General features: G+C 40.8%; 1 protein-coding gene across 2 annotated transcripts in view; it reads left to right on the top strand.

Annotated features, from left to right (window-relative positions):
• Positions 1-23,058, top strand: part of LOC130876970 (leucine-rich repeat-containing protein 37A3-like) — a 111,154-nt gene that overhangs the window by 6,422 nt on the left and 81,674 nt on the right. Inside the window, exons 2-6 of one of the 2 annotated variants that reach the window (XM_057773852.1) lie at positions 8,113-8,548; positions 8,642-14,522; positions 17,563-17,634; positions 18,539-18,610; positions 22,388-22,459. In XM_057773852.1, the coding sequence (XP_057629835.1) occupies positions 8,656-14,522; positions 17,563-17,634; positions 18,539-18,610; positions 22,388-22,459 (6,083 nt within the window). In that variant the 5' untranslated portion in view covers positions 8,113-8,548; positions 8,642-8,655. Of the gene's footprint in view, positions 1-8,112; positions 14,523-17,562; positions 17,635-18,538; positions 18,611-22,387; positions 22,460-23,058 lie in introns of both variants that reach the window. The other variant, XM_057773854.1, reaches the window with a different exon arrangement.

Here is a 23,058-nt window from a genome sequence, read left to right as displayed (position 1 = left end):
CTATCTAAAATACATCTATGTACATCTAAAAAATCTAACTAACATGACTACAAGCTTGGCTATTATTGATAATTATCCATTAACAACCTATATACATTACATTTTTAAATGAACTACACAATTACAATACATTAATCAAGGTCAGAAATACATATACCTATAACAAATTGACCTTAAATTTAAATCACTAAAGCAAAATCCATATCAATGCAAATTATTCATATCTATATCATATCCCCCTTTAAATGTAAAAGAACATTTATAAACAATATTTGGGAATATGGGCACAGTTATTTCTCTCCAAACTGCTTCCTGCTGAATGGAGGCGTCGTTAATTAGGTCTTTCATGGTATAATCTGTGTGCCAGGGTCATCTCAGTTGGCAGTTGAGTGAAGTAATTTTTTTGAGGGTGTTCACAGCAACCTTTCAGGAGGACATGGTCCATCATACCATATTGTGATAGAAGTAATCCACAGAGTCCCATCCTCTGTGAAAACAAAAGAAGAAACTCTTTTCCAAAGTATCATATCCTTAGATGCAAATTCTGAAGTCAAGGTATTTTGAAAATAACTATCTTGGGTTAGTTCAGCAGCATTTATAAACAAATATCTTTTAGCAGCTCTTTCCTCAGCCTTCAAACAATTCAAACAGAGCATAATAGCATACAGTATCAAGATCCTCTGTGTATTTTCATCTTTGTACTGCTTAGTTTTAATCACTATTTCTTTTATTTTTACTTATATTTTTTTGCTTTTTGAGACAGGTTCTCTGTATCTTTGACCTGAAATAACTCTGTAGACCAGGCTGTCCTTGACCTCTCAGAGATCCACCTGTCTCTGCCTCCCAGGCATTGGGATTAAAGGTGTATGCTACTACACCTTGAACTCACAGAGATCTGTTTGTCTCTGCCTTTTAGGCACTGGGATTAAAGGCATGTGCTACCACACCTTGAAGTCTCAGAGGTCAATCTCCCTCTGCTTTCCAAGTGTTGGGGATTAAAGGTGTGTACTACCACACCCAACTACTTTCTTTCTTCCTTTTTTACTTTTAAGAACTTTAACATTTAGCCTGCATATATTTTTAAGACACTGTAAATCATTTAAAGGTTTTCTTTGTCTTTGAATCTCTCTTTACTGTATATCTCTCTTTTTCTGACCACAACAGCCTTTAAATTACTGAGCAATATGGGTAGGATTAAGGCCGTGGCTTTGACGGCTGGATCCAGCCCATTCTTTAGCTTTCAGCCTCATGGCGGAGGAACCAGCTGTAGCCATGTTTATTGCCACAAGTCTATGGCGTTTCAAGGTCCCTGCCAGCAAGCAAGCTACAACGCTATATCCACAGACAACAAACACTCAAGTCCTCTCTCTGTAGTCGGCCCTCCTGCCTCCAACAGTCAGAGTTTGCCCTGGCAGGACGGCCCAGAGAGCCAGCATTTTTAAACGGCGCAGCTTTTTTCCTGCTACAGCTGAAAACCGAAAAGCATGCGTTCAGCTTTTCATCAACACTGTTTAAGTGTTTCGTGGCAGGACCTCTTAAAAGAGCTGCAGGATTTTGCAGCTAAAGCTGAGTCAGGAAGCCTCTCTTAGATGAGAGTGCTTGCTTGCCTCTAGCAAGCATATCAGACCCAAGAAATTGTTGCCACCAAGAAAACATGCTTTACTCTATTATTTCCCAAGCTTTCTCAGGCTTTCTGTAGATTCAGTGCCCCACGTTAGGCGCCATTTCTGTAGTAGGAGCTGCGGGCTGTGTTCCTGCCGCCCCACCTCCCAGGCCGCCTGCCTAGCTTATGCCCCAAAATAACAACACACAAACTGTATTCATTTAAACACTGCTTGGCCCATTTCTATTCATGTGTGTAGCACCCTAAGGTGCGCTTATCGGGAAGATTCTAGCCTATGTCCATCCTGGGACAGATCTTCATCGTGTCTGCCCCAGAGAGCAGGGCTAAGGCATCTGAGCTCACTTCCTCTTCCTCCCAGCATTCTGTTCTGTTTACTCCACCCATCTATGTTCTAACCTATGAGGGCCAAGCAGTTTCTTTATTTTTTAACCAACGACCTTCCTCCATCACCCTATCTTGGCAGGATATGACAGTCCTGTTTTATCCATTCATGGATACTCTGTATCTCTGTCAGTGGTTGAGGTATGGGCATTTCTTTGCCCAAAGGCCAGTTCTGCCAAGAAGAAAGGCTCCAGGTGAAGTGTCTTTGGTGCTCAACATTCTTTCGGGAATAGATCGGTGTTTCCAGGAGCAATTGTGTCTCACTACCATGAAACTCCGAGTTAGATTAAAGGCCATTTTCTACAGCTCTATGAAGAGGTTGAAGATTATCTATCTATAATGAATATAATCTCCATGTATCTAAAGAACCTGATTAGTCTAATTATAAATGACAAACTTAGATGACTATTGATCTATATAATTCTCAATACCTATCTAACTTAAAGACTAAGACAATAAACAACTGTGCAATAAATGAGGACAATATGACTCCTGCATACCCTGCCTTTCACCCGGTTTTCACTAAAATCCTCATGTTAATTCTGTTACATATGTTTTATGCAGTGGCATACCTTTGATAGGGCCCATCAAAGGCATCCACGTTGCCCAATTCCTGTTCACTCTTTCTGTGTATAACAATTGTTCATTACATCTCATTTCAGACTCCAAAATCATAAGTCTCATATTTTAAACTGGTATGTACTTTTAAGTCTCTTACAAAAATGCCTTATATTTAATATTAAGCTGTTCTTTACCATTGTCAGTTCTGCCACTAATCTTATATTACAAGCAGTTTTTTTCTTTCTTTTTGTCTTTTTACGGGTGTGGATCTAGCCTGTTAAGAGCCAGTGCAGTCAAGCTCAGACCCAACCTTCCAGACAGATTCCATACTGCAGCTATACCTAATGAACAGCCCTCAACTGCTCAGAGATCTGGGCAATGTGATATTTAAGTATTTAATTATTTAAAAAACTTTTCACAACAAAAAGAGACAGGTTGGCTCCTAGCAGCAGACACTTCCTCCAAAGAAGACAGAAGACAAATGGGCACAGAACAACGTCCTTCTGCAGTTTGCTGAGCACTGCTGAGCACTGACCATTAGGAAAAACTGCCTTTCATCTAAAGTAAAGACCTCCAGATGTGGACGGAATCGCTGGAATCAACAGCCTAGCTGCTCAGGTCAAGGTAGGCCTGTCTTGCTACAGATTTCTTAGCCCACAGGGTCTTCTGGAGCCTGGCAGTCCTGGCGCTAACCAGCAAAGGTCAAGTGCAACCTTCAGCGACCATGGAGGACCCAAAAAGAGTAGCTCTGGGTGCCAACCAAGTAAGTTTTCTGTCACTTTTTAATCGGTAACTCAAGAAAAATCTTATCCTTCTCAAAGATCTCTGACAGTTTGATAGCTGAGAGGTTTTGCCAGCTTGAGGTTTTGCCAGGTTATCTCACCAAACAAATTTCAAATCAAATTTCTTAAAAAAAAAATACTTTTCATTGTACAAAATAAGCCATAGTCACTATATGTCTAAAACTTCTGTTTTCATAAACCCAAGGAGTTCTTGTGAGTTCCAGGGAGCCGAATTAAAGAATCCACCTTAAACAGGTCAGATACCCCCTCAATTCACTAGTCCAAAAATTTTTTTTTCCTTAATTTAACTTTTCTTTGTTCTGCCAATACCTTAAACAGGATAAGGGACACCAGACATTTCCACGCCACAGACATTGGTCAGAAGCAAAGAGACCAGCTATGCCAGGAGGTTCCCAGCACACAGCCTTCTCAGGGACCGCCCCCCAAGCCGATGCCCACAAATCACCCGGAAGCAGTCTTGAGAATTCGCTGCCCCAATTCCTTCAAACTGTGGTGTCTAACCTCCTGCTTTTATTGTAAGCAAGACCTGGGAATGTTATTCTTTCGGTCCCTGTTCACTTTAAGGGACAAGCCACACCCACTCGCAGCTACCTCTGACCTCTCGTCGCCATCTTGAAATTCCTCTCTTGCTGTTCCCTTTTGGCGTGTGCACACGTGGTTTTTTCTCTTTCTCTGTCCCTCTCTCTCTTCTTTCTCTTCTCCCTCCCTCCCTCTCTCCCTCCCTCCTTCTTCTTCTTCTTCTTCTTCTCTCTCTCTCTCTCTCTCTCTCTCTCTCTCTCTCTTAAGTAATAAGTGTTCTTTATGCCTATTTACTGTGTCTATATGCCTTTTACCCGCTACCTGTTTGTACCCAGCCCACTCGGGGATCTTGCAGTTCCCAGAGCCTGCTGCCTGCCCCTTGCTGCTGGGAATCTGCACCACTCTGGCAGCCGTCTCTGGGGACTCGCCAGCATTTCCTGCCACTAGTTGCTTGGGGAACTGCCCGGGGATTTAGGAACATGGAAAAAAGGAATATTACCTAGGACGGTTATCATTCTGTTTAATAATGGCTCAGGTTCCCCTTGTGTTGCTCTCAGACATTAGGATTTATTAGGTCTTGTTAAACACTTATTTTAAGACAACTATTTTCATTATCTTAACCTTTGAGTCAGAAATCAGCTCTCTTGAACTGTGAAACAAAATTGCTGATAGTTACATACAGAAGGTTATATATTAAGAATGTGGTAAACAGAAAAAAAAAGTCTAAGAAGCAATTCAAGGGTGGAATAATTGAAAAGAGAAGGGGCTGGAGAGATGGCTCAGTGGTTAAGAGCATTACCTGTTCTTCCAAAGGTCCTGAGTTCAATTCCTGGCAACCACATGGTGGCTCACAACCATCTGTAATTAGGTCTGGTGCCCTCTTCTGGCCTGCAGGAATACATGCAGACAGAATATTGTATACATAATAAATAAATAAATATTTAAAAAATAATTGAAAAGAGAATAGTGGGGGTTTATAGTCATTTCATACTATTGAGAATATATTATACCAAGAGTATATATCATTGAATATATATTAAACCAAAAGAAAAAGTGATGCACACAGAAGGCACAAGTAAGGTTACAGCTGCTGATAAATTCGTACATGGAACTTACCTTTGTATTTAAGTAAATGCCCCTTTTGTTTCTTTGAAGAGACCATTTATGTTTTCAACAGGTTTCAGGTTTAAGCAGTTGTACCTTTTGCGATATTTGTGAGGCTGTAAAGATTCAGAAAGGATATTCTAGTGAATAATTTTCTGAGTTCTTTCAGGCTGGGTGGAGTGAATCTCTGTGCACATTGAGGTGTCAGCAGACATCAGAAGATGTTTGTGTTCTGACAAATAAATATCTGTATAAAATCTAACAGTCAGCCTTCATAAGGAATGTATCATAAGGAGAAGCAGTGGCATAGTAAACCCTAGGTTATTACTGAGTCAGAGTAGAAAGGGCATCGGGACTATTATGAATTGTGGGTGTCAGTTTCTCCCCATAAAGGTGCAAGTAACTAGAGGAGTTAGTAATTCTCTTCTCAGATAACATGAACCATAAAGTCCCTTAATAATTTTTATTCACCTGTGAAAAACAGCAGAGTCTCATTAAGTCTGTTAGCTATATCCTTTCTGAGTGGCCCATGCCCTCTGTTTTTGTATGAGATGGCTTATGCTTGATTTAGGAGCATATGTACAAAGCTGTGTGGCTCAGAGCATTACTATAAGCAATTACAGTTTATAAGCACCCTATTTATTCACATGTATCAGTTTGAAGTATGACATAAAATGTTTTTAAATTTATAAAGAAAGTATAACAATCAAGCGAGAGAAGAGATATGAAAGGTTATAGTTATAAAATGCATGTTGGTAAAGAAGGTTAAAGAGAAAGAATGATAGATATAAATAATTACATTGGTATAAATTTTACTCTATTGGTAAAAGTTAAGGTCAATTTTATTCTATGTATATGTATTCCTGATCTTGATTAAGGTATTGTGATTGTGTAGTTCATTTAAAAATGTAATATATAATTAGGAAATATAGGTTGCTAATGGATAATCATCGATAATAGTAAAGCTTGTAGTCATGTTAGTTAGATTTTCTAGATAGATAGAGATATATTTCAGTTAGATAGGCATTTTTCATATCTTTCAAAGACTGTAGAATATGGCATTTAAGATGTTTTAATAACTTAGGGCTTTTCGTGACAATGAGACACGTCTGCTCCTGGCAGCACCAATCTACTTCAAGAGGGAGATGGGTATCAAAGAGGCTCCTTATAGAGTTTGATAGTCATTTGGGCAAGAAACTGCTCTTGCCTGGACTGTTGCATAAACTGGACGCAGACAGAGGACTACTAAACTTGTCAAAAGGTGAGATGGTCTTTTGGGGTTCCTGATCTATGAAAGAGTCTACGAGACATTCTGCAGGACACAGCATAAAATGACTGAACTGTCTTTGGAATTTTCTGCTTCATGGAAATGTCTGTTGGATACTATGGGCCTGTAGGCTGGAGATGGATGCCCCAATGGTACAGAGAAACTTTGGATGACTATCCAGGCAGTGAGATGTCTCTGTCATTTCTAGAGTTTTGGAAGTTGCTTACTTCTTGTTTGCTTAGGTAATATTATATCCTTCTGGAGTCTTTGATGGAGTTGAAGAATGGTTAGTTATAGTTATAGCTTTCCTTAGTTATAATAAAGGATAAAATAGATATAAATATTGTAACTGTAATTTTTTCTTGATAACTGTTTTGTTATGTGTAATCTTACTATGCTAAAGTGAAAGCCTTTTTTGTTTAAACAGAAAAAGGGGAAATGATGTGGGAGAGTCTTCTGTTTTGTGTTGATTTCATTGGTTAATAAAGAAACTGCCTTGGCCCTTTATAGGACAGAAAACTAGGTAGGTGGAGTAAACAGAATAGAATGCTGGGAGATAGAAGCTGAGTCAGGCAGTCTCCATGATTCTTGGAACTGAGACAGATGTAGGCTAGAATCCTTCCTGGTAAGCCAGCACCTTGTGGTGCTACACAGATTATTAAAAATGGGTTAAGCAAGATGTGAGAGTTAGCCTATAAGAGGCTACAGATAACGGGCCAGGCAGTGTTTAAAAGAATACAATTTGTGTGTTGTTATTTGGGGTAAAGCTAGCCGGTTGGCTGGAAGCAGCCCGCTGTTCCAGGTACACAGATGCGAAAGAATTGTAGGTGGTAGTTTTGTCCTAAAGTAAGCAGTGTTCCAAAATGTACATCAAAATTGAGGACATGGAAAGGTTAAGCACATTATAGAAGGTCTAAGTTAAAAAGGTCTATGAGAGGTAAAACTTGAAGAAAGATGGTATTGTATTACTAAGTTTATATTTATGTTCTACAGATGCTTAGTGGATAAAGGTACTTGCCACCTCACAATGCAAGCCAGGTGACCAGAGTTCCATCCCTGGAAGCCTCTTGACGGTGGAAGGAGAGAACTAACTCCATATGCTGTCCTTTGACTTCTGCATGCATGTTGAGGCATGTACCACATGACCATACAATAGTAATAAAATGTATGAGTTCATTATAATTAAAGATTATTTTTAAAGTTCTAACAACAGACATCATTTGATGCTTATTTCATCGATCAGTCTACTCTGGACATTAGGAAGAAGCTACAGAAGCAAGAAATAAGATATAAATAATCCAAGATAACTTTTGAATTTCTACAACAAACTTGAAAGAGAGTCCAAAAGGGGAAAAGCTCACAGACATGAGAGAAAGCAGAATCCAACTGGGACCCTGCCTAGTAATGGTTTTGTAACAAAGGTCAGCTGTCATAAATAAAGGGTGGGACAGGCCTCCTTGCCCAGGGTCTGAGTTTTCATTCAGTTTCCCACCAGTGTGGGCAGCATTGTGGATCTCGTCCCTACTGCACTTTGTCTTTACTTTTTTGTTGTTTGTTTCTACTTTTCTGTCATGTCTTTACTGCACTTTGGTGCACTAAGGCTTTTCTTCATGTGGCAGCTGGTCCTGGCTTTTCCCATTCCAGAGTTCACTGGGAACCCACGCCAGTTGACTTCAGAGCCCTGGGTGCTAACCAAATTCTGGTCTTGGCTCCCCTCTGATCATCCACCTAAATCCCCACATACTCGAGCACCCGAGACGGACAAAGGGGGCACTGAGTATCTGGGGCCCCCTGCTCCCAAAGAGATGTTGGCCCCACTTGAGGAGTTGACTGACAGTTTACTTCTATTCCAGGACCCCAGCACTTCTCGGGAGTTGAACCCAGAGCCTGCGGAACTTGGCACTGAGTATCTGAATGATGAACCTTCAATCCAAAAAGAAGACCCAGCTCACCATCAGCTTCCTTCTGAGGAACCATCAGTTCATCCTGAAATACGTGGTCCACCTCCAAATAGAAATGAAGCTCAGCACTCAAACCTGCCAAATGTGACAGTGAATCCTGTGGCTTCAGAGGCAGATAAGGAGGTACAAGCTACTCTGGGCCAGCAGCAGACCCTAGCCCAGTTTGCAGAGAGTTCTGAGTTGTTGGAACCTTCATCAACCCAACAAGAGGCCCCAGCTCAGATTTTAGAGCTTCCTGAAAACCTTGGAAATTCTGGTAGCCAGCTAAAAGCTCCAGCTCTGCCTACAAAGCTTCCCAAAGAAACCAGTCCTCTAGTTGAGCAAGAAGGTACAGTTCCAGTTCCAGAATCCTCTATGCAGAGTATAGCTAACCACAGTTCAAAACCTCAATTTCTCCATTATACTTCGCCCATGATTACAGGTAAGCCTGCAGATATGGAACCTAAAATAACTGCTGAACCTAGATCAGAGAATGAGTCATCTCCATATGAGGAGGAGACTCCAACTCAGATTCCCGGTCCTCCTGTTGAAACTGAACATTTCATCAGCCAGCAGCAGCAGCCAACTGAACCTTCTGAGTATTCTGAGGAGGCTGAATCTTCTGGAGTTGATTTGGAGTCTCCAGTTCAGCCTCAAGAGGAAACAGAGGAGTTAGGACCTTTACCAATGCAGCCGGAAGATTTATCTCAACATCCAGGTCCTCTTCTGGAGGATGACTCTAATCTCAGTGAACTAGAGCAGCCAGGTCAACTTTCTGAGTCTCCTGAGGAGGTAGAATTGGGTTCTGGAAACCAGCCAGAAGCTTCAGTTCAACCTGCAGAGCTCCCTCCAGTTGAACAAGAGGCTCCACTTCAAACTCCAGAGTCCCCTATTGAGAATGTGGTTGAAACTCCACCAATTCACAAAGTCCAGCCAGATCCAAATGAAGAGCACCATTATTACTTACCACATGTTACAGTTAGACCCGTGGATGTGGCACTTACCATAACTTCAGAACCTACCAAGGAGACGGAATCTTCTCTGACCCAGCAGGCATCCCCAGTGCATCCTTCGGAGTATACTGAGCAGATGGAACCCTTTCTCCATGAGGAGAAGCTTCCAGCTCAGGCTTCAGAGCCTTCTGGAGAGGGTCAATTTCAAAGCCAGCTGGAGGTACCAGCTCAAGCCTTAGAGTATGCTGAAGAGTTTAAACCTTCTGCAACTGAGCAGGAACAAGCAGCTCAGTCTCCAGAGCATCATGAAGTGACAGATTTGCCTCCAGATCACTATCAAACTCAGCATTCTAGCCTGTCTTATGTGACTGGTCAACCTCCAGATCTGGAGATTACAGTAACAGAGAATCCTGTAGCTGCGATGGGAACTGTGTACCATGAGGCTACAGCATCTGAAGAGGTTGAACGGTCAAAACAACAGGGTGTTTTATATCAGTCCCCAGAACCTATTCTGCATCATAAACCTCTAAGCCAGCAAGAAGACACAACTGGAATATCACAGATCTCTGAAGAAGGAAAACCCTTTCCAGCACAGCAGGAGACTTCAGAACAGATGCTAGAGCTGCCCGATGAAGAACTTCCAGGTTACCATGAGGTAACAGTTTCATCCCTGGGTCATGGTCAAGTTTATTTTTCAGCATCACACAATATCCCAATTGATCATCAAACCAACCCTAAAGAAGATCATCATTCTCCAGTTAGTCAAGGGGTCCCAACCCAACCTGAAGAATTTCCTGAGGAACCGTATCCAAGTCAGCAGGGGAGCTCAACTTGGCCTTCAATAACAGATAGGTTTTCTTCATCTGCAGATCTAGAGGCAACATTCAGAACTGAACTTCCAAAGTCATATAAAACCACTGTGAAACATGTGGACCTAGAACTTACCATAACTCCAGAACCTTCTCTGAAGGATGGATCAGTTCCATTACCACAAGAAGACTTACGTCAGCCTATAGACTCTACTGAGAAAGGTAAATTTTCACAGATTCAGACTAATGCCCTTTCAAAACGTCCATATTTCTCCAAAACTGAATCTCTAGCCTTCCAGGAGGCCATATCTCAGACAACACACCACTTTAAAGAGGTACACCTTTATTCAACTCAACAGGAAGCCTCAGAACTGCCTCCGAGTCACAGTATGGGAGTAAGACCTTTTTTACATCAACAAATAACCCTGTCTCATCCCACAGACCTCCATGAGAATCCAAAACCATTTCTAGCGCTGAAGCCCACTGTAGCTCAGACTTTAAAACTCCGTAGAAAAGGAAAATTTTCTCTAACCCATAAAGTGATTCCACAGCGTCCAAAGCCACTGAAAAATATTGTAACTCACATTCCAGCACACAAGATGACTGTTCCAAGGCCAGATCAGGATCAAGTTGAGTATACACTATCACCTAATGGTTTATTTCAGCCTTTGGACCTAGAAGTTACTGTAACCCCAGGAATTAGTCCAGAAACTAAACCTTATATACTACCAAAAAGAACTGTAAATCCACATTTTCAAGTAAAACTTCCACATCCACATCATAGTGAGTCTCAACATCCAAACCCAACTAAAAACCCAATTCAACCTTTGGATCTAGAAGTCGCCGTAAATCTAAAACCTAAGGAGAAACTTTCTCAAACTATGCAAGAGACCACAAATCAAGTGACGGAACTTCCAGAAGAGAGTTTAACTCAAGGTCTAGAATATCATGAGATGACAATTCCAATACCAACTCAGGATCAAGCTAAGTATCCGGCATCACTTACTGTCTCATTTCAGCCCTTAGACCTAGAACTCCCCCTAACTTCAGAGCCTGCCAGAGAGCCTCAGCATCCTACAGTCCCACAGGACCCTCCGCATCCAAACCCTACTGAAGCCATAGTTCAGTCTTTGGAACTGGAACTCACCATAACTCATAAAACTACTGCTGAGGGAGAACATTCTCAAACTATTCCAGAGACCACAAGTCTAATTTCAGAACCACCTAAGGAGGTTGTAGCTCAAGAGCAGGAATATCAAGAGGCGACAATTCCAACAGAAACTGAGCATCAAGTAGTTCCTTCATCTCAACCTTTGGATCTGGAACTCACCATAACTTCAGAGTCTACCAGAGAGCCTCAGCATCCTACAGTCCCACAGCACCCTCCGCATCCAAACCCTACTGAAGCCACAGTTCAGCCTTTGGAACTGGAACTCACCATAACTCATAAAACTACTGCTGAGGGAGAACATTCGCAAACTATTCCAGAGACCACAAGTCTAATTACAGAACCACCTAAGGAGGTTGTATCTCAAGAGCAGGAATATCAAGAGGCGACAGTTCCAACAGAAACTGAGCATCAAGTAGTTCCTTCATCTCAACCTTTGGATCTGGAACTCACCATAACTTCAGAGCCTACCAGAGAGCCTCAGCATCCTACAGTCCCACAGCACCCTCAGCATCCAAACCCTACTGAAGCCACAGTTCAGCCTTTGGAACTGGAACTCACCATAACTCATAAAACTACTCCTGAGGGAGAACATTCTCAAACTATTCCAGAGACCACAAGTCTAATTATAGAACCACCTAAGGAGGTTGTAGCTCAAGAGCAGGAATATCAAGAGGCGACAATTCCAACAGAAACTGAGCATCAAGTAGTTCCTTCATCTCAACCTTTGGATCTGGAACTCACCATAACTTCAGAGTCTACCAGAGAGCCTCAGCATCCTACAGTCCCACAGCACCCTCCGCATCCAAACCCAACTGAAGCCACAGTTCAGCCTTTGGAACTGGAACTCACCATAACTAATAAAACTACTGCTGAGGGAGAACATTCTCAAACTATTCCAGAGACCACAAGTCTAATTTCAGAACCACCTAAGGAGGTTGTAGCTCAAGAGCAGGAATATCAAGAGGCGACAGTTCCAACAGAAACTGAGCATCAAGTAGTTCCTTCATCTCAACCTTTGGATCTGGAACTCACCATAACTTCAGAGCCCACCAGAGAGCCTCAGCATCCTACAGTCCCACAGCACCCTCCGCATCCAAACCCTTCTGAAGCCACAGTTCAGCCTTTGGAACTGGAACTCACCATAACTCATAAAACTACTGCTGAGGGAGAACATTCTCAAACTATTCCAGAGACCACAAGTCCAGTTACAGAACCACCTCCAGCCCCAGTATATCAGGAGATGAAAGTTCCAACACCAGGTCAGGATCAAATTGAGTATCCAACAACACATGTTGTATCATTTCAGCCTTTGGATCTGGAACTCACCATAACTTCAGAGCCTACAAGAGATGCTAAACATCCTACAACTCCAAAGCACCCTCTGGTGATATATCCAGAAAGTATTCACTCTCAACATCCAAACCCAACTGAAGCCACAGCTGAACCTTTGGATTTGGAACTTACCATAGCTCCACAGCTTACTACTGAGGGAGAATTTTCTCAGAGCATTCAAGAGACCACAACCCAGATTACAGAACCACCTAAAGAGGCTGTATCTCTAACCCCAGTATATCAGGAGGTGACTGTTCCAATACCAACTGAGGATCAAGCTGTTGTATCATTTAGGCCTTTGGATCTAGAACTCACCGAAAGTTCAGAGCCTACTAGAGAGCCTCACCATCCTACAACTCCAAGGGAGACTACAGTTCCTCCTCCAGAGTACCCTCTGGTGATATATCCAGAGCCTGTTCACAGTAAGCACACAACTCAGATACCTGAAGTCACCGTTCAGCATTTGGATCTAGAACTTACTGTAACTTATCAACCTATTAATGAGGGAGAGCTTTCACAAAGTATGCACGAGAGCACAACTCAGATTACAGCACCACCTAAAGAGGGTGTAGTTCAAGAGGTGACAGTTCCAATACCAATTCAGGGTCAAGCTGAGAATCCAGCACCACCCAGGATCTCATCTCAGCCTTCTCAGCCTCCTACAGGAACTCACTTTCGTCCAACTCCACAGGAGACTAGTGTTCATCGTTCAGATCACAGTGTGATCCTGAACCCAGAAGTTTTCGCTCCTCGTACAAGAACTCCAACTAAAACTGTAGTTAACCTTGATCATAACTCATCTACTCTAGAAAACAGTCCTGAAAATTTGCAGAGGACCACTGCTGAAGTTAGAAAACCACCTAATGAGTTTGTCGTTCAAACTCGAGGATATGAGGAGGGCATGGTTCAAGGTCTAATTCAGAGTAAAGCTGAGTATCTAACAAAACCATATCATCCCTTAGACATGGAACTCACTGTAACTGCAGAGCCTACTACAGAGGGTCCTCATCCCACAGCTCTCAGTGAGACTACAGATCGTCCAGTGCATTCTCAAGTGACACCTCTAGAACAGGTTCACATTCAGCCTCCAAACACAACTGAAATCACGGTTCATCCTCCAGATTTGGAAGTTACCATAACTCATCAACCTACTACTGAGGGAGGACTCTTTGAACCTGTGCAAAAGACCTCTCAGCCTCCACAGCCGCATGAGGGGCTTGTTACCAGAGCTCCAGGGTTCCATGATAGTAAAGCTGCAATGCCAAGTTATCAAACTCAGCATACAGTGTCACCTGAGGTCCAAGTTTACCATCTTGATGTGGAGCATGCTTTAACTGAACTATCTAAGATAGAGAGTGAACCTTTGGAAGCCCCAGGGAATATTACTACCCTTCCTCTAAATAACCCTGAAGAGGTACTCCCACTTGATGAGAAGATTCAGGTTCAAAATTCAAACCTAACTCAAGTCACAGCTCAGTATTTACACTCAGAATTTTCAATAACTCGACAACCTAATACAATGGTTAAAGGTTCTGCCCCTATGAAGGACTCCCCAGCTCACACTTCTGAGATACCTATGGAGACCGAGGCTCAATTTCTAGAACATTTTGAGACAGCAGCTCTAACTTTAGTTCATGTTGAAGCTCAGCGTTCAGATTCATCAACTATAGAGACTAAACCTTCTCAAGTCCTAGAGACTGCAGCTGCTTCTACAGAGGCTGCACAGTATGGAGTCTCAACAACTACAGCTGCTTCTCCAGAAGCTGCACATTCTACAGTCCCAACAACTACAGCTCCTACTCCAAAGTGCCCTGAAATTACACTTCCACCTACAGATCAGTTTTCGAAAATGGAACTTACCATAACTCCATATTCTGAAAATTCCACTACAGAAAAAGATTTAACTATGGAACAAAATGCCTACATGTACATCAACCTATGTGAGTTCTGCTTGTGTGAAAATGAGACACTGCTGTGTGTTCATCTCAGCCCAGAGCGGAGACTCCACCAAGTGCCTGTGCCAAAGCCCGACTCCTACAACGACACTTTTACTAACTTGTAAGACTCACCTTTATTTCTGTTTTACATTTGCCTGACATAGCACCTTTTTCTTCAAAGCTTTCCTGGGCCCTCCTTGTCACTCTAATTCTCATTGATTTTCTGCTCTTACCTTGACTTGCCAACTTTTCTTTGTCCTCAATTTTACAGCTCTTCTTATTTTTCTGTATTCATTCTTATTTAGTTCCATTATATCATTGTTTAACCTTTGTTCTTCTGTTTCATTCCATCCTCTTTATAATTTATTTCAGTGAGGATGTATCAGAGTGATTAGAGTAGATTCTGGAGCTGGACTCCTGGGGTTTGGCCTAAGCTCTGTAACCCTGCATAAAGTATTTAGCTGTGAATTAACTTCCTCATCTGTAAAATGGGAAGTTTGATGACTCCTGTTTCATAGGACTGTTATAAGGTTTAGTTTACTACATGGAATACTTATCTTAGTTCTTAGCCTACATGAATGTTAGCTTTGTAATCTTAGTTATGTCCAGAGCTCATTTTTGTTCCTGGTTTTTTAATATTTTTCATGTTTTGTGTGCACTATTCAGGGATAAGAAGTATGAGAGCCATATATGTGTGGCATTTTCTTAGGAACATGAAATAATAGATGGGGGAAAGGGGAATGGGTACATTAAAACTTTCCCTTTGGTTCAAAGAGTGTCTCATTTTTAAATAAAGTAAAAATAGGTATTACAGCATAGCCAAAGGCATAGCTTACAAGAATTGGGATTTAGTAGACTAGTCTACCAGAAAAGATTGAATTAGAAAACAGTGAGAGGTATTATGAAATATTTGGAATATCAGTTCTAGTGGTTTGAAAGTCAGAGTGCAATATGGAAGAAGAACCATTATACATTTCTAAAAAATACTGAAAAAGTATTAAGAGGGTGGAACTTTGCTATGTAATACAGGCTGGCCTTGAGTTCATGATCGTCCTGCCTCAGCGTCTCAAATGGAAAATACAGGCATGAGTCTTAACACTCAGATAGAGGATCATTTTAGCATCCTCTTGTAGAGTAATCCAGACAGGAAACTTAATTCTTGATGACCATATATAAATATCGAGCAAAATCTAGGACTAAAGTGAGCAAGAGTTGGACCACTGTGGCTACTACGGGAGTAGGAAGAAAACCCCGAATCCTCACAGAGTAAGAGAAGATAGGATTTAGTGAGTGATACTAGACATGGTTATGCACACCTTTAATCCCAGAACTTGAGATGCAGAGGAAGGTGGATCTCTGTGAGATTGAGGCCAGCCTCATCTCCATAGTGAGTTCTACACGAGTCCAGGGCTACATGGTGAGAGTGCGCCTCAAACAAAATTGGGGATTGAAGTATACAAATAAAAAATGAGACCACAGTCTCTGTTCTAGATAAAGATAAGGATGGCAATTTAACAGATAGACTCAGCAGTCAGGAATGAGAGTTCAGTTTTAGGCATTTTTCTTATTAGTGAACATAAAATCAAACAGTTTGGGATTGACTGGGATGTCCACTATCAAGTGAGTGAATTTCTTTCTTCCCTATCACGAGAAAAAGTGTTTAAACTAAGCAAGAAAGTCTTCACTGAGTAGAACTAAAAGTAAATGCTTAAAGTGAGCCACAGAGTTGAAAATGAACATAAATTAGGTATTTAACAGTTTCTTTTAAGCATGTGCCATTCAAGGATATATTCCCATTTTTTTAAAAATGTCATGGAGCTGGGGGGGGGGTGGCACTCGGGAGGCTGAGGCAGGCAGATCTCTGTGAGTTTGAGACCAGCCTGGTCTCTAAGAGCTAGTTCCAGGACAGGCACCAAAGCTACAGAGAAACCCTGTCTTGAAAAACCAAAAAAAAAAAAAAAAAAAAAAAAGTCATAGAAGCCTGCTGTATAGTATATACCCTTAATCCTAGTACTTGGGAAACTAAAGATTGAGAATCACAAATTCAAGGCCAGGCTAGACTATACTTAATGAGATCCTGTCTCATAATGAACAGAGGGCTAGGAATATAGCTCAGTGGTACAATACTTGACTGGCACACAAAATGCCCTGAATTCCATTACTAGCACCTCAAAAAAGAGTGAAGGGTTGGGACAGCAGGGAGGTTCCTCACTCATTAAAGTGGTCCAATTGCAAGTGTGAGGACTAGAGTTCAGATCCTCAGAATCCATGTAAATGATAGGTTTATGTCGCAGTCTATCAATAATTACAGCCTTGAATGTCAGAAGCACACTCTTCAGAACCATCTGGCTAGCAAGTCTACCATTCTAGTGAACTTTAGGCTGGATTAAAGATTCCGTCTCAGTAAAGTAGGAGAATGATTGAAGATGCCCTAACATCAGACTCGGGTCTCCACATGCACACATGCAAAATAGAAATGAAAGACCCAGAGTTTATAGGATAATCTAGAAAATTCATTCCATGGAGCTTGTTGCACTTCTGTGTCCTACAAGCCAAAATAAACTCCAGTTACATTTTGTCATGTGTCCTTCCTTCCGGTTCATTTGTGTTGTTCACAGATGAGGTAAAACTTTCATTAGTGATGTTGTGCTTTTTCCCTAAGTAGCGTGACCAAGAACTATTTCCACACCAGCACATCACTTTGACTAATTCGAATTTCCTCCTCTTTCTAACACACATGCTTCGGCAGACCGCCCTCTGGCAAAGGTTTGATGGTACCTATATCAGGGTTTCTTACTTGCTAATGATGATAAAAAATTCACCTATTTTCCTGTTCAATTATTAATCATTATTTTTTATTGATTTGTAGAAGTACTTTATTTAAATGCAATTATTTTTGAGAAAAATACTCAGTAATTAACTAGCATTTTCTAACCAAGAGGCTGGTCATATTCCAAGTTCAACTTGCAAGGAAGGTCTTAGCTTGCTCCAGCAGCCCTGTGTTGCTAAGTGTGCTCCCTCGGGAACTGATAGATCTTGGAATTAGAAGATTGGTGGTTTTCTTCGTTCTGCATTGATCACCTTCATGAGGGTGCGATGATTTTACTGCTTCTGCTTAGTCTTTTCCTATTTACTCAAGTATATGAACTGTTTCTTCACAGGAATTTCCAAGGAAATGATATTTCTTACATTGACAAAAATGTATGGAGAGCATACCGTTGGGCTGAGAAACTGTGAGTAGTACATGTTCTCTCCAAATGTTGTACAAAGTATTGGACCAAGGCCCTTATTTTTGGTCCAGATTTTGAGGTCATTATGTCTGAGAAAAGATATTTCCTCTGTTCTTCCCAGTGAATTTCTGCAGAATAGATAGCTAGACATGGAATCTTTAAAATAGAGATAGGGAATTTTAATGGCTCGAAGTAAAAAAATGAATTGGTACTAATTGAACTTCTCCTGTAAGCTGCATGAGGACTAGGTGTGGTTCAGTGTTAGTGCGCTTGCCTGCTGCACGAGCCCTGAGTTGGAACCTTACCTCTGTAGGCAAAGTTTTTATTTTAAATGCGGTGTTTTCATTGAAAGGAAAATTTGTTTTCCAGTACAGAAGCCATCTATGGTGACATTTGTAATGTTTATAAATTAGTAAGAGGAATAGTGAAACCTTCCTTGTACCATAATCCCTCAGATCTGAGGTAACTGCTACTCTGAGTTTGATATATATCCTTCCAGACATATTTGCATATAGCAAACAGTGTTGCTGCTTTCCTTATCACTTTTACATAATTGATAACATCTGATAGCTTGATGTCTTCATTTCATGATATTTAAAGCTTCCTTTTCCATATGTAGAGGCTCATACTCCTCATTTCCAGTTCTGCATAATATTTCATATAGGACTGAATTAAGCATCCTGTATACCCCAGACAAGTGTTTCTATAGGCTAGATACCTAGAAATAAAATCTTTAGGGTGGAGACCATTACATATATAAAATTTTAATTGCTCCCAAAAGAGCTGATGACAATTTATGCTCTAGGCAATAGCATATGACATCTTGTATTTCTCCATCCCATGTCACCACTGGATGTTCTCCATCTGTTTGACGATTTTTGATCCAGATAACCTTTTAATCTTCCAGAAACCTCAGTGAAAATCACCTGACTGAATTACATAAGGATTCATTTGAAGGCCTGCTATCCCTCCAGATTTTGTAAGTTAATTAAGCACATCTATTTTTTAAGATATAAATTATCTATGGATGAACAAGGGATTTGAATCAGATACTAACATCATTTCAAGCAATAAAATTGTTGACTGCAATCCCAACACTGAAGAGGTAGAAAATAGGAGGATTTCTACAAGTTGTGGGTCTTTGTGGTCTACATAGTGGGTTTCATACCAATTCCAGGGCTGCTTGGCAAGACCCTGGCTCTAAAGACAAAAAAATAATAAAATTTGCAGTTATGTCAGTCCCCCCATCTCATGAAAATGCCTTCTATGCATTTTAAATTTCTATTTTTTTCTTTTTCTGTTCCTTTTTTGGGGGGGCGGGGGGGGTTCAAGACAAGGTTTCTCTGTAACAGCTCTGGCTGTCCTATAACTTGCTTTGTAAACCAGGCTGACCTTGAACTCAATGAGGTCCACCTGCCTCTGCTTTCCAAGTGCTGGGATAAAGGTGTGAACCACCACTGTCCAGCAGTGCATTTTAATTTTCTTAACTTATATGAACAAGCTTCAGATAGAAGCACTTCATTTGCAGGTGGAAAACGTTAGTAAGGTCTGAGCAGTTACTGGAACTCCCACAACCCTTGTTTTCTAAGACATATGCTAGTATTTGGATCTAGTCGGTCACACCTCCATCAAGTCTGATCCATGCTCTCGTTTACTGCAGCCCATGAATTAGGAGTGGTTTGACACCTTTAGAGGACTTGTGCCAGTGCCCTTTTTGTTGAGGGGATGGGGTGCCTGATGAGAACAGCTGAAAGGAGGCAGGATTCATTTTGGCCCTTCCACTCAGAGGTTTTTGGCTCATAGTGGCTGGTTCCATTGTTTCTGGATTTGTGTGTGGGCTTGCAAACCTAACATGTTTACTAATTTATAATTTGCAAAAAAGGCCTTAAGACAGCATAGTAGGATGTGAGAAATTAGTTTAACTTTGAACAGTTGTATCAAAGAGAAGAAAATGCACAACTACATTAATTTGATGGTCTTTAACCCAGAATGACAATGTTTTTGCCTCTTTGAGATATGGTCTCTTGTAACTCAGGCTTGTCTTATACTCTCTAAATAGCCAAAGCTGGCCTTGAATTCTTGAATCTCTTGCCTCTATTTCCCAAGTTCTAGGATTATAGGCATTCATTATTACATAATTTATACAATTTTGGGGGTAAAATTCAAGATTTTGTGAATGCTAGGCAAGCACTCTATCAATCATGATGATACCCCATGTTTTTTTTTTTTTTGAGGCTAGGTCTCATCCCAGGCTGACCTCCAATTTGTAACAATCCTCATACTACTTCTGCCTCCCAAGTGCTAGGGTTGTGTGCATGTGCCATTATATCCAGTTTCTTTAATAATTTAGTCTGAATTTAATTGACACTGAAATACTAAATAAGTAACTAAATGCTAGATTACATAAATAGTATTACTAACATGATTAAGTCATTAGGAGAACAGACTGGTATTACAGTTTTTAATGTAATAATTTTTTATGTCCATGTGAAAATAGATATTGAATAGTGGTTATGAAATACTACAAAAGTTTCCTTGACGCAAACATACCAGAGGTGCTCCTGACATTCACTGATAAAACAATAAAGGATGAGCTGGGCGGTGGTGGCACACGCCTTTAATCCCAGCACTTGGGAGGCAAAGACAGGAGGATCTCAGTGAGTTCGAGGCCAGCCTAGTCTACAAGAGCTAGTTCTAGGACAAACAACAAAGTGACACAGAGAAACCCTGTCTCGAAAACAAAAAACAAAACAAAATAGTAAAAGATGGGACTAGTAGCACATGTCTTGAACCACAGCACTGGAGGCAAGCAGATTTCTAGTTTGAGGCCATCTAGGACTACATAGTGAGATTCATCTTAAACAAAGCCAGAAACATTTTCCTTCTCTGGACACTTAGAGAATGGCCACAATCGCACTGGTCCTACTTTCGTATTGGTATTTTTGGGGACCTTTTGCATCTGAACTCCCAAACTGTACAAAATGTTTGGAGGAAATAATAAAATAACTGAGTAGAGTAGTCCTCTTCTTTATTTTAGTTTGTAAATAGTTATTTCCTATTGACATAATTTACTGTCATTCATTTATTTAAATGTCCCTCAATTAAAAAAATGTACTAAAATAGAATATGCCAAATACTGTGTCTATTATTGGAGGCACAGAGATGAATAAGACTGGGTTACTTCCCTCTTAAAATTTACCGACTTCAAGAGGAACAAACCCATGAGTGAGCATGAATCTCAGTGCTGCAGAGATGGAGAGGCATCAGCCATAAAGTCATACACTGAATTCCTTGCAGATAAGCCACTTTTCTTGAACTCACCAACTATGTGTTTATTTTATAAATATTTGAGTTCACTCAAATATTTGTGTCATTATCAAACTTGGTGGGCAATGTAGATGAGTTAGACTCCATGCTTCCAGGGGTTTGTAATTAGAAGAAGGGGTACAAAAATGATTTCAAAGCAGGAGGGGGCTGGAGAGATGGCTCAGCAGTTAAGGGCACTTGCTGCTCTGCAGAGGACCAGAGTTTGGTTCCCAGCTTCCGCATCAGGGAACTCACAACCTCCTGTAGTTCTAGCTCCAGAGGATATGATACCCTTTTGGGGTCTCTGTGAGCACCTGCACAGACACATGGACACACACAAATAAATAAATAGAAATAAAATAATTTTTGAAGTAATGAGGGATGGGGATGGGTAAAGCACTAGCCAGGAAAGCCCAGCAACCCATATTTGATCCTCCAAACCCACATTAGAAAAAGGACAGATGCAGTAGTGTGCATCTTTCATCCCAGGTCTGCTTCGAAAAGAAGGGGGCAGAGGAGAGAACTGGAAGCATCTTCAGTCAGCTAGCCTCCAGTCAGCAGTGTGGCTGAAACAAGAGAGTCCTGCTTCAACAAAGTGAAAGACAGGAACTGATCTCTGAAAACTGTTCTCTGACCTCCACACATTACACATTCATCCATTCTTTCTTTTTTTTTGTCACTGAGGTATAAATTGTATCTAGAGTACAGAAGAGGAGAGAAGACATGAATTTGGTTTAGGGAAGCTGTTGCTACACCAATTCAATTGAATAAAACCTTGAAGAGTCAGTGGGAATCATCAAACAGGCCCTTTGGGGAGAACGTGTTAAACACTAATAACAAATGAAGAAAAAGGCAAAACACATCAAAGAGTTTGAGGAGTGCCATGAGCACCTTCATAGTATAACAAGGAACAGAGCCAGACCTTTGGATTTGAATGCCAAATCCAGGAGGCATGTATGGGACCATGGCACTGTAAAAAGGATACTCCTTGCATCACCTGGAGAGCTTGTTAGAACTTCATTATGACAACACCCCCGCTCCAGTTACCAACTCAGTAAGTCGAGAACAGGGCTGATTTCTATCTTCTAACGTCCCCAGAGGCCAAAGTTGTGCTTGTGCATTCAGTGCTCAGGAGGCAGAGGTGAGAGGATTGAATTCTACACAGAAAGACCCTGTTTCAGAAACAAACGTCACTTAATAATTCTTCTCTCAGGAAAGACTCTCTCTGAAATTTCCCAGTGTCTATAGCTATGTATTTATACATGAAGATCACAAAGGTTGAGATGTTTAGGATAGATGTGGATAGGGGTAGGGGCTCTAGAGATTTCAAGTAGAAATCCAAAGGTTTAGAGTTTAGACAAAACAATAAAATAACAATTCTGTTGTTTATTCATACTAATTAGATATCTAATAGCTAATCAAAGCAATATTTCCCTTTTACTTTTCCTAGGGATTTATCCTGCAATAAAATACGCTATATTGAAAGAGGGACATTTGAATCATTACCTTTTCTGAAGTATATGTAAGTTACAAACATAACCCATTTATATTTTGGATTTTATAACCCCCATGCTACTTAATCTGTTACATGGTTAAAATTTTAAAATTTTGCTAGTAGGAAATAGCCAGACTTAGAAGGACAATTGTTACATGGTTTCTCTCATGCTGGGGATCAAACCCAGGGCTCTGTACTTGCTAAGTAAGCACTCTATCAATGAGCTAAATCCATAACCCTTAGACTTACATGTAGATACACATATATGTGGCATGAAAGTAGAAGATGGGCTATGGAGGGCAAGAAAGAAGTCTAGAAAGGTTTTAAACGAGAGAGGACAATGGGAGAAAGAAAGACAAAATGCCATCTTTTCTATCAATTGAAATCTAGATTTCTTTTGTGTGTGTGTGTGTGTGTGTGTGTATGTGTGTGTAGCATGAAAGGAAAAGGGAGACTCTGTGAGGAGAAAAGGTACAAAAAGGGATAATGAGTGGCAGTAAGGATAATAAGAAAGATACAATATATGCATATATACATATACTACACACATATATATAATATAAACTGCCGTGATGAAACCCATTATGTAGTATACAAATGAAGCAAATTTTGTGGCTAATAGAAAG

The sequence above is a fragment of the Chionomys nivalis genome, chromosome 7 (assembly GCF_950005125.1).
Source record: "Chionomys nivalis chromosome 7, mChiNiv1.1, whole genome shotgun sequence".
Classification (NCBI taxonomy): Eukaryota; Metazoa; Chordata; class Mammalia; order Rodentia; family Cricetidae; genus Chionomys; species Chionomys nivalis.
The sequence above is the reverse complement of the archived record's forward strand: the minus strand, read 5'-3'. Positions and strand labels throughout refer to the sequence as shown.